General features: G+C 41.7%; 1 protein-coding gene across 1 annotated transcript in view; it reads right to left on the reverse strand.

Annotated features, from left to right (window-relative positions):
• Positions 1–2452: 2452 nt before the first annotated feature.
• Positions 2453–16574, reverse strand: part of ACD (adrenocortical dysplasia homolog) — a 41582-nt gene continuing 27460 nt past the window's right edge. Inside the window, exons 11-14 of the mRNA XM_018564342.1 lie at positions 14364–14489; positions 10379–11340; positions 4700–4779; positions 2453–2559 (exon numbers count right to left, since the gene is read on the reverse strand). Of these exons, the coding sequence (XP_018419844.1) occupies positions 2493–2559; positions 4700–4779; positions 10379–11340; positions 14364–14489 (1235 nt within the window). The 3' untranslated portion in view covers positions 2453–2492. The remainder of the gene's footprint in view (positions 2560–4699; positions 4780–10378; positions 11341–14363; positions 14490–16574) is intronic.

Consider the following 16574-nt stretch of genomic DNA (forward strand, 5'->3'; position numbering starts at 1 on the left):
AGGCGACCATGGAGGAGGCGGGGGCCCTGCAGGGGAGGAAGCTGACAGCAGATTGGGGCTGACAGGTAAGACGTGTGCTTGGGTATGACCAGCCCACCTGAGACCCTGCAGAGCCCACCATAGTCTCTGAGTGGGCTCTGCAGGGCCACTCTCAGGTGAGCTGTGTGGGATCTCAGGTGGGCTCTGCAAGGGGCATAACTAGAAATCACAGGGCCCCATACAAAATTTTGCTATGGGGCTCTGTAATGTCTAGTTATGCCTGTTTCTATTCATGTGTCATGCCGTTTAAATTGCTTTTACCTGGGTTAGGGTTTCTTCTCCCTCTTCTTTGTAACGTTAGGAGGGGCTGTGAGGGGTTAAAGGATTACAACCCTGGCTTCTCCATTGAATGTTAATGAAGTTAATGAGAGAAACACAATCCTCAAATTTCAGTCCTAAATCTGTCTATAAGAACAGATCACTGTGAAGGTGCTGAGAAAAACCTGAACTCAGACATGTTGCCTGCTGTAACAAAACATCTAAAAAAGGTAAATATTAAAAAAAAAATTTTTTTTTTATGTTATGCTGTGTGAATAGGAACACATAACAATCATATAGAAGGGTTTTCTCAAATTTGACTGCAAAAGTGGAAATACACTTCAAGACAGACTGATTGTCTACTCATTAACATACAGTGGGGGGAATTTATCAAATCTGGAGCAGACAAAAACTGGAGCAGCTGTCCATGACAACCAATCAGCTTCTCTCTTCAGTTTGTTCAGTTAAGATTTGAAAATAAAACAGAGACGCTGATTGGTTGCCATGCACAGCTGCTCCAGATTTTGTTTGCTCCAGTTTTGATAAATTCCCTTCAATGTCTTTAGAGCTTTAACCCCTTTGTTAGGACAGACAGTCCTGCTCATCAAGTTTACAAGTGATGATGAAATCTGACAGCACAGTACAGACAGGGTTAATTATTTGAAACAAAACTCCCCCCAACCCTTAGAGAGTGAGAACTAAGCAGGATTTTTCAGTCCTGAAATTAGCAGAAAGAGCATCTAAAAAAAAGGTAAGCTGCAGCTTTTAATTTTTTTAAAAGTTATGCTCTGTGAATGGGAACATGTAACAAATATAAAGTAAGTGTTATTCCAATTTGGCTGTGAAAGTGAAAATGAACCTTAAGTCTTCTGTGTTAGCCCAGTGGTTTGCACAGGCACCTCATTTTACAGATGAATATGTCAGTAGTAGACTATTATTTGTAGTTGCATACAGTATGTGTATATTCTGTATTCTATATTTCAGGAATGTTCATATAGCAGATCCTTTTTCATATCTCTACCTAAAGCAGAACTCCATTTTGTTTTTAACTTACCTTTATTGGTGGACGGCATCCTGTCTTCAATTCTGCACTCAGAGTCATGCAACAGCTTCCTGCCCCAGCCAGCCAGTTCAAGCCCCCCTGTATGACTATGGGGGTGAAATGATGACATTGCAGCAATGCTCAATTCATAAGGGATTTTAGTCCCTGGCTGTGTACCTTATAGAGGTGAAGTTGATGCGCACCCATGCTTTTTGCCTACTGCCCGAGCACACGGAACACTGAAGAGGGAAGCCGTCACATGACTGCACGTTCACAAGCAAGTAAAGGGTACCTAAAGGAAGTTCTTCCTTAATCCACTTGTTGGCTGTTTATAAAGGAGTCAACAGAAGCAAGGAAAACCATTCCCAAAACAAAATGATCCAAAGATTTTATGCTCACACACTGGATGTACCGATGCCATGGTCATTCTTTGACTCTTACATCATGTATCCTGTTTTTACCATGTGGTTCACTGCTCTGAAATCACATAAAATCACTAACAAGTTTGTCACAAAGGTTTTGAAAATCCACAACAGACTCATTGAGCCAAACTCACATTTTATCTGTCTCAGTGCAAGTAATCATGAGCAAAGGGTATTGCAGCTATTTTATTCGAACGTATTTAGCTTTTTTTTGTTGTTGTAATAACTATTTTTATGGGTTTTTTTTTCTATAAAGACAAGGATATCCAGTAGGCACAGGCCTTTATAGAGTAGTATAATACATACATATAGAGCCCCTAGTACTCTATAAGAAACATTAAAACAGCCAGAGGCAATTAGCGGTGGCCATATGACCGCATCTATACAAGCAATGTGACTGCTTTGGTTACTGCTTGTGACAATCAGGCGAGCATCAGGTTGTACATGGATTCCCTAGAAGCAGAAAAAAGTTCAAACTGTCCAAACCATATAAAGCAACTGTAAAACTTGCTGGAAAATATGCGTGTGAACATAAAGGAAGCAAAATGTCACTGTACTTAGGTTTTATTCACTCATCAGTCGGAGAGATGATGCTTTGGAGGAAAAGCAAACATCATTGCCCATCATTCTCTGTAAGATGTCTGCTCAGCTAAGGCCAGCCAAAGTCATTCTTCTGTTTTCGTCCTTGACGGGTGAAGTGGTTCTCAGCCTTAGAAACAACAGGATAGATCCTATGGATGGGTTTTCTTGGCTTCAGAAAGAATCGTAACTGCCCACTGATGCAGGTCTGCGGGCATCCTATCCAGAAGGAAGAAATAGAAAATATGACCTTGTGCTAAGAATTGTGTAAAAACTGAAGAAACAGGTCTCTGTCAACCCAACCCAACTTCAGCTATATTATTTCTGGGGCTTTTTTGGTCAGTGCTGCTACTACCAGATAAAATGTAAAATGATTCCCCCTACTGCTGCTATGTTAGGTATTAGCATCATCTAAAAGCAAGTGTTTAATTTTGGCAGATGCTGTAAAGGTTTTTTATTTATTTCCGGGAGACCAGTGGAAAATCAATGCAATGAGTTATTCAAGTCTGTGAGTTTGCTGGGGCCTTTATAGTGGCTCTGTTCTCCCTGATAGAATGGTAATCGATTGTGTATATAGGGATGATGCAAGAGGAGGTGCGGCAACACCTACAAGTGTCCCCACGAGACAGCCCTTTTGGAAGAAATGACAAATATATTTCTAGAGCTTCCTCTATTGATACTGAACACTGTATGTGGCTTCTTCGGGGTTTGGTATATCAGGTTTCACTGTTTCCATTCTTTTACATTATTTATATTTGAGTCATGGCTTCCAGCCAATATCCTTTGATCCTCAGCAAGATCCCATTATGTTTGCATGCTGTAAAATTTGCCAGTCCTTGCTAGTTTGGTTTGAAAGTGGAGTGCAGGCTCCACTTCCTTTAGATCTCCACAGCCTCCAGATAACAGCTACCTGGCAGAATAACTACAGAATGTGAGGAGGTCATTGTTGTTTTCACAAACAATGTGATTGGCTTGATGAAAGCCTTTGTTTACATATGTGGTCCCGCTGACACTTTTGCAGCATCTGTGATGTGCAGGTCATTCGGGAGAAAAGGAATGATATAGTCTTCTAGTTTTTTAAAGTCATGGTGACAAAACCTGTTTAATATTATCATGTGGCATCAGTCTTGATGTTCGGTTTGGGGGAAAAAAAATCCTTCAAAAACAAGACATACAAAATAAATCTTGTAGTGTATTTATAGATGAAACGTTTTTCTAACTGTGGAATAAATAAAGAAGGGATAGATCCATGCCAGGTTTTTATTCCTGTCTGTGCCCCTGCAGGGGAGAATTACCCCTCTATTTGTCCTGGTGACCACGGTCATCAGTACAGGAAGTGATGTCAATCCAAAATGTTATCACTGTCACAGAAACAGAAGTTATGAGGAAATCTTGCATTAGATACACCCGTTTGGGCGGCAACTGTCTATAGCTGGCTATACACAATTACAGTTGTGTGAAAAAGTGTTGGCCCCCTTCCTGATTTCTCATTGTTTTGCATGTTTGTCACACTTTAATGTTTCAGATCATCAAACAAATGTAAATATTAGTCAAAGATAACACAAGTAAATGCAACATGCAGTTTTTAAAGGAAGGTTTTTATTATTAATATATACACACAACTGTATATATTTTTTTCGCTTGAGCTGCTGGCTGAATAAAAAATAAAAATGTATAACAGACTCCTCCAGCCACGCTAAACAGTGTGGATAGACGAATCACCTGCTGTGTACCTTATATTCTGACAGCAGCGCCGGCCGCTGTCAGACTAAGGAATGGTGCTGGCAGCTCATTGGCCCCATTCAGCTGAGGTAATCCCAACATGTTCCTTCCGCAAAAGTTGATCTAATAATTGACCTCTGTCGAGGGGAATAGGGTCACCAATTTTTATTTTTCCCCACGCTAGTCACAAATATAATAATGATGCAAACTATTAACAGTAGTTCTTATGACATGTCTATAATACAGACAGACTCCATAGAACACCTGAAATGTCACCTTACTTTTCAAAAATGTGCCAGTCTACCCTTTTTCTACTAAGCCCCACCTCTTGTCTACCAAGCCACTCCCTTGCTGTACCGGCAGCAAAGGCAGTGCAGAAAACTGTACTGCCACATTATTTCAAAGTGCATGAACAATTCATATCTGGCCTAAATGATGTACACTCATCAAACTGCAGCACTGCTAAACCCCGGAGACTCTCTGCTTCTATGGTTGTCCAAACTGGATAAACCAAAACTTTAACTGCACAAAGTGATAACAGAATTTTCTGTGTCAACCACATCAAGCGGGAACAGTTATAAATGAATTTCCCACAAGAAAAAAAAATATCAACAACAGTTCATAACATGACACTTACCGCACTGCGTTCACCCGAGTACAAAGGTCAGCAGATGGAGGCTTGTACTTATACTGGAAGGGCTTGCCGTCATAGTGTGTCTAGGAACAGAAAATGATTATATTGTCTGTGAGGCTACAGATACAGCAAATTATTTAATGAATATTGTAGTGCTATTCAAAATCTAGGCAAATATTTATTAACCTCTTTAGCTCTCACACCTGTCCCCCCCCCCCTCTCCCCCTGGTCCAAAGCAATTCCTGTTTATTCACATATGTCATTTTTAGGGCAAACAAGGTTTTCTTTTGGTAGCATTGTTTTGCCAAAATTATTTTATTTTGGATGCAATCCACAGACAAAAAAAAAAAAATTAACAAAACAAAAACAAACACTTTTTCTACTTTGATCAGTGTTTTTAAAATTATTTATTCTATCATCTATTAGATTGTAAGCTCTCACGAGCAGGGCCCTCCTACCTCCTGTACTGAAATTGTACTGTTAACTGTACTGTCTCCCTCAGTTTTGTAAAGCGCTGCGCAAGCTGTTGGCGCTATATAAATCCTGTATGATAATAATAATGTGTCTCCACGACTAAGCCTTTAAGGGTGAAACATGTTAGCATTGGGAGGCTACACCATGCTGGCTGCAGGATGAAATAAACTACATACATGGTGAAAGAGTGGTGTGTGGCATTTTCTTGGGGCTATAATTTGTCCCGTTTAAAGCTGCACTAAAATGATGATTCTTATACAGAGCACTGCAAAATCATTTACAAATGAAATAAAGGTTTTTCTCAAGTTTGTGCCTTATTTTAATGCGACACTAAAAAAAAAAAAAAATTAAAGAGCAAAATGAAGAAACAAAAACAGTTTAATTATAAAAAAAAAAAAAATTAAAGAGCAAAATGAAGAAACAAAAACAGTTTAATTATAAAAAAAATAAAAATCAGCAGGTGGGGCGGGGAGAAGGACAGTGCACACTATGTACACCCTGGTACGTCAATAAAATTATTTTGGGGGCAATGTGTACAACATCTTCTACCTTCTTTCTGAGGAAGTCACATGACGAAACGCGTCAAAGGAGGGCAGATGCAAGTTTGTTAGACACGAGACTTTTATGTTTTGTTCCTGAGCTGCTCTAGCCGGCCGGATTTTTTTGCCTTGTGAGCCGTATTGGAATAAAAGTTTATGGTTTTACATATTACGCTATGAAGGTTCTCTTCTTTGTTCGTCTCTAAAACCCTGTGGGACCACGACAAAGCACTTTACCAACACCGCGTCTAAAAGGATCGATCTCCTCATCCCTGAGACATAGCCAGCAATATAGGGGAGAAAGCCAAGTGTTCGTCTGCCGGGACTCGTGGAGAACACGTTTGCGCTCAAGTCCAACTACGCTATTACTCACTAAGAACTCTTTTGATCAGCTTCTATTTGGTGAGTACCCACCCGAGAGGGGCAGTTCGGACCACCTTAAATACACTGATACCTTTTGTTTATACACAGGGTTCACCGTATTTTTTTTCATAAGGAACACTTTTTGATGTTTCACAGGATTTTTATATGACTTTATTGGACAATTTGATTGGTTTTTATGTTTTATTTTTATCACAGCAATTTTGTATTGGTTTATTAATCACCTTTCATATACATTAACAGGCTCCAGGCCGACTCGCCTGAAAACCTATCTTCCACTTTTTATACACAATTATTTAAACACAATTATTTAATACCTTTAGCGCTTTTTATTTTGATTGATTAATGTGTACAACTGGTTAAAACTGAATTCAGTCGCACACCTGAATTTCTTTAATTCATCTACTGTGGAGATGCCCTAAGCTAGTAAGGTATTGGGGCGAGGTCTTGGGCGTCATTAACTCTGTTTTTGAATCCTCACTAACTAATTCCCCACTTGTTTGCATCCTGGGCATTCATGATTCAGCCGGATTTAACCTCCCATACGACTGTGGCCATTAAACGAGCACTATTCACTACGTCAAGGCTGGTGGTGTGTAGGTGGGTCTCTACTTCTCCCCCCACACTGGAGCTATGGCTTAGTGAAATGGATAGGATGGTTGACTATGAACGTGTCACTTTTCAGCAGAGAGGCAATAAGAATAAATTTGCTTCTATGTGGTCCAACTGACTGTCTTCCCGTGGACAGGAGGCGCATGAGTAAACAGCCTGTATATGTACCATCCTCCTGGGTTTACTCGGTATATATGTGCTGCTAGAGCTACACCAGCAGATGTGAACTGCGAGAGGTATAAAGTATACATAATACTTCTGTACTGTTTGACATGTGGCTATTGTTCTTCAAATGTGCACCTCCTTTTTATTTTGTTTACTCTTTTTTTTTATTTGTACTAATGTTTTTATTGAAAAATCAATAAACTATCTGATTTTTAAAAAAAACAACTGAATTCAGTTAATAACTTTGTACTTAAGCCCAGCAGTCAGCTTACCTAGTATCTGTTCAGAAAATGTTAATGGCCATAAATGATAATCTAGTTGTTTTCTAGGGGGCCGTAAAGGGTGCTCGCAGGATTCAGACGAGCTCGTTATTGACGAAGTATAGTATATTGTTATAGATGAGGTTTTAGAGTTTACACATCTAAATGTGAAAACACATGCATTTTTAATATGTCAGCTTTATAATGCATTGTGGAGCATTTTTATGTGCTTGAGTACATTGTAACATGCTTTCAGTATTCATTGTCCAGGGAAAGGGAATTTCCTGAGCAGATCTATGCATAGAAAACAATAGGCCTGCACTCCTGCCTGCCGGGACTTCGGTCCATTATTACAAATACCAGCATGGACTCAATGTAAAAGCACAGCCCAGAGACCTTTCATACCAGCTGCATATGTTCATGTAATATTATTATTATACAGGATTTATATAGCACCAACAGTTTGCGCAGCGCTTTACAATATAAGGAAGAGTGCGTGGACGTTTCCTGATACCTTATAAAGTATATGAAATCATTCATGCCGGTCCAAGTAAAAGCAGAGTCATGTGCACACTCTTCAAGTCTGATTTTAGATAGAGTCTAAATAACCTATCAGAATTATTTTGAAACACACAGGACAGTATCAGAACACCTGAAATGACAGCTATCCAAACATAGAGGAACATGCTTCAGCAGCCTTGGGTGTTTGTAAAGGAATGATCATGTGATCAGTGTGAACGTTCAGTGCTGCTACATAAAAAATTAATGATTAAACTAAACATCAATTCTCTTAAGTATTTGGAACTGTAGATCAGGTCAGATAAAAGGTTTACACAGTAACCAACAGGCACATGAGCACCTACTGATGTGGATAATCCATTGAAGACTTGCCTGGACAAACCCTTTAACGGTTGTGTAGTTCTCAAATACTTTGTTTACTATATTTATATACAAACAGATATACAAATGCATATATGAAATATGTACAGTATGTGGGTTGAAGAATCCAATTTCTCGCTTTAATTAATATAGATTAGAATTGTTTATGACATTAAGAGATAAGCAAACATCAGGCGCTCTATGTCTTCTATTAAGCTGGTCATATACAATCTGATTGCACAATTTCTTTTGAATTTACCCAAACTATGTAATATAAAGAGAAACTGAAATAATCCATTCAATGTATATTCCGTCAGGCGGGCCCCTGAACTACGTAGTTGTTTAGATTTAAAGGTGACTGTACATTCATATTGCATAGTGTACGGTCAGCTTAAGAGATATGTGATTCATAGTAATAAATGGGATAGAACTGTTAAAAAAGAACTACGGCCCCTCATTAAAAGAATATGGACTGCCTTGGCACAAATACATTGATCCTGCCACTGTAGTCCACCTTATGCAGCTTGATGTGATAAGGGGACAAAGCTGCTGCATTGTTTCTACATTCAAAGCAGCATTGTCACGCTTAAAAGAGAACTATGGGGTAAGTGTTTTTCCCCAAAGTTCTCTTTGGGGTCATAGGAGGACATATACTAACCTCCTCCCGTGACCCAAAGTTCAGTATATCGCGGGCTATTGCCTACGATATACTGAGAGCGCCGCAGCCGGGACGGATCCTCACAATATTGGCGAGATCCACCCAGCGGCATGAGTGACAGCTGGCTCTGCCTATCTAGAGGCAGAGCCAGCTGTGCCCGCCCCCTCCCCTGTTCGTTCCTCCACTCAGCGCTGGTGGATCGGAGGGGGGGATCCCTGTGGGGAGCGGTGACTGACAGTCATCGTTCACTGCAGGGAGACGATCGGGAAGTGAGGGATCGGTGCATGTTTCCACTCACTTCCCGATCGATACAGCCGACCTATGACAGCTTCTTTGTCACAGGTCGGCTCTAACTATGAGGATGAGTGGAAATCACTCACCTCATAGTACTCCTTTAAGTAAACTGTGCCTGCATGTACTACAGTGGGACGAGAAGATTACAGCGAGAGAGTTACAGCGAGTGTGGTCATCAGCATTGTCAATGTTGATTCAGAAGCCTGTAGCTTTTCAGTTAGCAGCAGGCCACACATATTCCAGAATTGCCTCACACCTTCATACATTGAGCTGCAGTATCTCAGAAGGGGAGCTTGTGATGTACAAATAAAGGATTATTTAAATAATTTATGGGGAGTAAAGTCAAGCTTTTCCCTTCTTTAAGAAGTCACATAGTAACTTAATTTGGGACATATTTACACTGTCACACAGTATATGTAAAGTTGTGACTGTGATGTTCATACAGAACACAGAGCACAGAACAACCAACTAACATGCAATGCATCATATCTTCTGAGGGGTTATTACATGATCACCAGACAGCAACTCTCACTAACCGAGGAAATAATAATAATAAATATTAAAAATATAATAAAATAGGATGTTTGCACTCACAGAAAATCTTTTTCTTGGGAGTCCATTGAGGATTTTACGCAGAGCACAAAAACCCTATTTTCTTTCTTGTCTATTGATGGACACAGGAAAACTTTCGGGACTTCTGCAAGCAGTCCAAATGAGGGATGGGCAACACCGCAAACACTAACAGAAGCTAGCATCAGATCAGGCCAAAACATTCCCCTGGTATTGATTAGAAAATGTGTGAACAGAAGACCACATGGCAGCCTTACATATTTGTGAAACATTTGCGTGATGCAAAAAGCACTCACAGATCTAGAGTCTGATTTTGAAAGGAAAGAGTGGAACCCAGCCCTTCAATGATGGCCTGCCAAAATAATCTACAGATGGTGGAATGAGAAGCTGGTGCACACTTATGGGGTGAGAAAAAGAGAATCAATGGCTGAGATATAGGCTCTCATAACCAAAACCACATGCAGAGCCATTCCGCGGATGTCTCCAGAACTAGAGTGTCTAAAGTTATTCCTGTGAAAGCATCCTTGAAACTTTAGACACCCCAGTCTAAGATTCTAACTGTGAACACTCAGGCGTGTCCAGGACAATCCAAAGGAGTCAATTGTAATGACGGTTTGTGAAAGGTTCATGATTCACTCAAACCGCTGTAACATCTGGGCGGTCAGCCCAAGGGTAAAGACTTCCTGTGTCCCTCAATGGAAAAGCTTTTATCAGGCTCTGATTTAGAGAACATACAATGTTAATGTATAGCTCTTCGCTGATACAAACTGTGTGGATCTTGAATTTTACACCCGGAGTTAGAATGAATGGTACAAAATATGATTGCAGGAAAGACAACAGAACTCCTCACCATTTTTGTCTTCTTCATTTCTAGAACAGGTGCCTGAAAAACAGAGGTCTGTCCATGAGATACACTGGAAGGATCTTTAGAGCTTGTTGTCGGTAAGTCTGCAGCAGGCAGTGCATTTTCAGAGTTTTCTGGCGCCTTCATTGTTGGTTTGGTCACAAATTCTAGACAGGGTTTATGTGGCAGTGTTTTCTTTCTGATTGGAGTTGTTGCACATGCTACTGCAATGTCAGTGCTTGCCGTTTTATTTACCTGTTCTCTTCTTGTTTGCTTTTTATACATACAGGTATAATTAGTTGTTTTAGCTCTTTCTTCAGTACTGCTATCTGTTTCTGTCTGAGTTCCATTGATTGCAGTGGACTCAGAAGACATCACAGCAGCTGCACAGTCTGGCCTTTCTGGATGGACTGCTGCTTGTTGCTCTTGGTCAGAGCGTATGGGATCTAGATCTTCTGGAGCTTGCTTCCTCTTCATTGCCTTCCACTCTCTGGGGCTATGGCAGGTCTCAATGTGCCTTCTACCATTTGCTGGGAAAATGTTTCTAATAATTTTATAATCACGATTGTTTCCTGAACCATACGTTGATATGGGACTTAATGGCACTTTACTCTCCAAGGCTGCTTTTCTTTGTGGAGAGGTGTGTATCTGACCTGAGGAGCCTTGGACAAGAGGTATTAAGCTAAGCAAGCTTTGGCTACAGTCTGAAAGTCTCCTCTGACTAGACAGGAGATCAGAATCACTACTTGAAGCTCGTGTTTGATTTGTGCTTGGAGAAATTTTTGCTTCAGACTGTATCTGGTGGGATAGTAGTTTAGAAGGCTTCAGTGGCGTAGTCTCATCCTGGCTTTCAGATGAGCCACTCAGTGATTTATCATGATGATAGTGAGGTATATCTGGGGTGCTGTCTGAATCTGTAGCTGGATCTTTCTCATTGTTCTGCTGAGTGATGAAAGGGTCAGAGGCAACTAAAAAATAAATAAAAATAGTCAAACAATAATAAATGGACCACTAACTGACAGTACACTTTTTCCATGAGACAGGAAAACCCCTTTAAAAAAACATTTTATTTATTTACATACAATATTTCACATTTTAACTTTACAGTATTTTTAAAGGATCACTAAAGGCAAGGCAGTTCGGACGGAGAATCGCTTTGGGGACCAGTGGCAGTGACAAGTGGCGCTGACAGGTAAGTGTGGGGGGACACAGTAAGGTACTGGGCGTTTTTTCCCTTAATGCATTCTCTGCATTAAGGGAAAAAACGCCCAGTACCTTACTGTGTCCCCTGTCCCCCCAGACCTACCTGTCAGTGCTGCTTGTCACCGCTACCGGTCCCCAAAGCGATCCTCCGTCCGAACTTCCTGGCTGCAGGGGGGGGGGAGGGGGGAGGAGATTAAGGGCAGAGGAGCCATAGGCTCTTTCTGCTGTCAATCAACCCGCTGGGCCGAGAGGAGGGGCGTGGCCTGCCGCAGGGTTGTGCGTGTCTATGGACGGACACAGCCACTTGCGGGCACGGCCGGGAGCGAGCACGCATGAGTGCCTCCACAGCAGCTGCTTAGCTGATGGTGGCACCCTTGCAGGGGGTGGTTGGGGGTGGGGGAGAGAGCGCTGCAGGGACCCATTAGAGAATAAAGAACGGAACATTTTGTATTTAAAACAACAACTGAATTTTAAAAAGGTATGGGCCTCCTTTTTAAAACAATAAAAAAAAATTAAGCTTTAATATCACTTTAAGATTATGTGCCTAACAACAAGTGAAATCATATTAATACAACCCATTTCAGATTTAAAAAAAACTCTTTCTCTGCTGTATCTTTTCTGTGTATTTAGCAGTTTGCCTGGAGTTCGGCTTTAAGTATTAACCACTTGAAGTCCGGGGTGTTAAACCCCCTTCCCATCCAGGCCATTTTTCAGTATTCAGCGCTACGGCGCTAAAAAAAACAGTTCCCCCTATATTAAATTCTAAAACATTTATTATTACCAAACTCTGGGCCAAGTTATTAACCCTTGCAGTGGGGCTACTCCACTACTTGCTTAACTGTTAAAGGAAAACTATGTGGTCAGGGCTTTTCCCCATAGTTCTCCTTAGGGTAACGGGACGCCGCAGCCGGAGCGGATCCCGACATCGATGTCGAGATCCGCCCAGCTGCGTGAGTGACAGCTGGCTCTGCCTATCTAGAGGCCAGATGTACCTGCCCCCTCCCCCGTCCGTTCCGCCAGTCAGCACTGGCGGATCGAAGCGGGGAGGGGGGGAATCCAGCCCTTTCCCTGTCACGGCAGAGAGCCGTGACAGGATGGAGAGGTGAGCGAACGCCGGTATATGTTCGCTCACCTCCCGATCTACTGAGCCGACCTGTGACAGTCTCATTGTCACAGGTCGGCTAGAACTATGAAAAGCACTCACCTCATAGTTCTCCTTTAGGGGGAGAAAGACAATTACAAGTCTTCCTCCCCAACCTGTGATTGCAGAGTACAAGGAGAAGCAGCAGACTGATGCACTCATCTCTCAGTCACTCTGCTCTATCCTCCTACCTGAATGTTCCTTTTCTGCTTTTCCCTTTGGCTCCTTTTACCTCGCCTAGCCTGAGTTTGGTTGTACAGTAGACAGTAAGAAGCTGATATGTCAAATTCATAACTTATATGAATATAAGCAGTTATACATAACTCCTTGCATAACAAAATACTTTATGAATGAATACCTAGCTGTATCAATTTGTATCTTTCATATCTGCCTGGAGTTCAGCTTCAAGTGTAGTCTTTCAGATGACTGAGGGCCTGCCTGAATTACCCTCAGAATTAAATAGATGTACTACCACAGAACAAAACAGGTCCCAGGAAAAACATTGTCTTTGGTAATGTAAAGTGCACGGCAGATATGAACATATTTTCTATGGTTGAAATTAAAAACATTTTTTTTAAACATTTTAGTCAGTTAAATATGAAATATGGTATTAGAATATTTTATATGTATATATCCACCCAGCAGGTGGAGCTCTCAGCACATTAGGAAATATTTTCTAGGCTCTCCCGTTGTTTATAAAGCTCAATAGCTGAAGCTGAAATTTCCATGCAGCCTTAGGGTTTAAAGGAGCCATGGAGGCACAGGGGTGAGTCATTGTTCTTTTGCTGCCTGACCATTTGTTTCATTTTTCACACACTTTAAAATCTGCCTTTTTGGCATTGTTTTTATATAATGTTATATATTTCCTGAAAGCAGAGACCCTATAGGATAAAAATATACCGTGTTTCCCCGAAAATAAGACACTGTCTTATTTTTTTTTTTTGCACAAAATAAGACACTAGGTCTTATTTTCGGGGGATGTCTTACCTGGCTGGGGGAGGACTGGACGAGGTCCCGGAAGGCGGCAAACATTTTCATGCAGTATGATATTTGTGCAACTGTGTATTAAATCTAGATATTCAGGAAAACAATACACTAAAATTCATTTTGGTACACAGAAACACATTATAATCCCCAATATTTTTGTAAAAAATGAATGATGAGTTTGTCTCATGTAAATAAATACCAAATATTACAGACCTCAAAACTAAGTACACCCGCAAGACTAAAGTACCCAAAATTATCGATAAGGAATGCTTTAAATGCCGTTACACCTCGTCAGTTTAGAGTTAATCATAAATGAGAGCCGTGACATGGGAGGGGCTGGATTCCCCCCTCCCTTGTCCGATCCTCCAGCGCTGACTGGCGGAACGGATGGGGGAGGGGGCGGGTACAGCTGGCTCTGCCTCTAGATAGACAGCGGGCTCTGCCTCTCACGCAGCTGGGTGGATCCAGACATAATTGTTGGGATCAGTTCCGGCTGCGGCGTCTCAGTATTACTGAGCTTTGGGTGACGGGAGGACGCTAGTTTGTGTCCTCCGTTACCCTTAGGAGAACTATGGGGAAAAGCCTAGCCCCATAGTTCTCCTTTAACATATACTCATAGGCAGATCCCTATATTGTTCCTAGTTCTACTCATCTACTTACCAGAACCTATAGAGCCACTGACACAAATAGATGGCAGGTTGTTCCAGGGATTTCCTGGCTGACCGTAAAAAGCATCTTCCATAGGCTCCTGGGAGAGCGTTGATACTGCGCTGTTATATTGTTGAGCTGCAAATGGATTAACCAGAAGTGTTTTTTTAAGCAGACTAAAATGTCTTCCTAAATTTGTAGATACAATTCAAGGATCAATGACCTACATTAATTTATGAACAAAGATAGATGGAGGTCAGTAAGCACAATTTCACTTTAAGATAAGGCTGTCTACACATGGGGCATTATTTCAGCAGTTTCAATACCCACAGTAATGCCATAAAGAACATCTGGCATAACCAAATATTAGGGATGCACCGATACCGATTTTTCGGTATCGAGTACCAATATGTCTTTTTTTAGGTACTCGCCGATACTGAATACCGATACCAGAAGTCCCATTAAGGAAGCCAGGTGGGGTGTAATGACTCGCTACCTGGCTTCTTGATTAGCCAGGAAGCCTTCACCAGGTGACGAGGAAGCATGGAGCCGGCTTTCTGACCAATCAGGAAGCTGAGCAGCGTGTAATTACTCACCGCCCAGCTTCCTGATTGGTTGGGAAGTTGGCCAATCAGGACCCTGGGTGGCGAGTCATTACATGCCGCCCGGCTTCCTGATTGGCCGGGAAGCCAGCCCCATGCTCCCTCGTCACCAAGCGACGAGGGAGCATGGGGTCGGCTTCCCAGCCAATCAGGAAGCCGGACAGCGTGTAATGACTCGCCAGCTGGCTTCCTGATACCGGAAGTTCCGGTATTGGGATAGCATCGGGAGCATTTGGACAAGTACTTATCAAAATACTTAGTATCCATACCAATACTAGTATCGGTATCGGTGCATGAGTAAAATCACCTGTAGGGAGCCAATAATTCTTCATCATAATAAACTGCTGAACTCTGGGCCCAAAAACCTTTATGTAATTATATTCATCAATACCCACAAATGATCGAATTCAACTTAGTGTGCACTAAATGCCTTTGCTTAACCTTGCAAAAGTAGCAATGACACTATCACTGAGCCGCAAAGCCTGTACAGACAGCAGAGCTTTAGGTGAGACCCAGCAGGTCCTACCATACAAGTGGATTGCAGAAAACTACAAGGGGGTGGATACAAGACCTGTCACCCTGCACCAAGAGAGAGAGCAGAAGTTTTCGGTCTCTATCATAGGAAACCCCTGCACAGAAGAAAAATGCAGAAAATGTTTTATGAAGGATACCTGTACAGATCTGGAAGGAATACACAAAGAACACCATGCCTCTTGTATTTAGAAGATATTTGCTTAGCCTGCATCTCAGCATTAAGGTTGGGCTATAATGCTAGAATTCACCAGGTGATGCAGTTAGCCTATGGGGGGGGGGAGGGGGGGAGACCCATTTCACCAGTGGGAAGGAAGGTGTCCCAATCAGTTAGTAAAGAAGTCATAGTCAGTATGACAGTCTGGCAACTAGTATGTTTAAAATGAGTTTAGCAATGGCAGCCTCTGTTTTTCTTATTACGGACTATGTTTAAGGGTTATTCAATGTTTTCTTGTATGTATACCAGCACCTTGGATACAGAAAAATATAGTGCAGTGTTTTTGTGTATACACTGATATCCAAAGGGAGACAGACTCCCCGGGGGTGGCTGCTCTGCAACTATGTGTGTTGTAGACTAGAGGACCAAAGTAGATCTGCAAAACAAAAGTCACTGAGGATGAAGTGTCAAAATAATTTAATGCCAAACTAACACCACTGGCTGGGTGTCTTTATTGCATCATCACAGCTATTCTCTTTACTGGGATATGCTTACAATTAGGGATGCACCGATAATAGTATTCATACTCGCCCAAATGCTCTGATACCTACCCTCGATACCGGAACTTCTGGTCAGAGGGAGATTTCCTCTGACCAGTAATGCTGCGAGGGAACATGGAGCCGGCTTCACGGCCAATCAGAAAGCCAGGCGCCGGTTAATGACTCACCCCCGGCTTCCTGATTGGCCGGGAAGCCGGCTCCATGCTAGCGGAAGTACCGGTATCAGTACTCAGTATCGGCGAGTAGCGAAATATAAATATTGTTACTCGTACATGATACCAAAAAACTGGTGCATCCCTACTTACAATCCACCAAACTGCAGCTTTTAAAGGCATTGTCCACTTTATATATAAAAAAAATGCCCTTATATTGA

This window comes from Nanorana parkeri, unplaced genomic scaffold (assembly GCF_000935625.1).
Source record: "Nanorana parkeri isolate BGI_ZX_2015 unplaced genomic scaffold, ASM93562v1 scaffold746, whole genome shotgun sequence".
Taxonomy (NCBI): Eukaryota; Metazoa; Chordata; class Amphibia; order Anura; family Dicroglossidae; genus Nanorana; species Nanorana parkeri.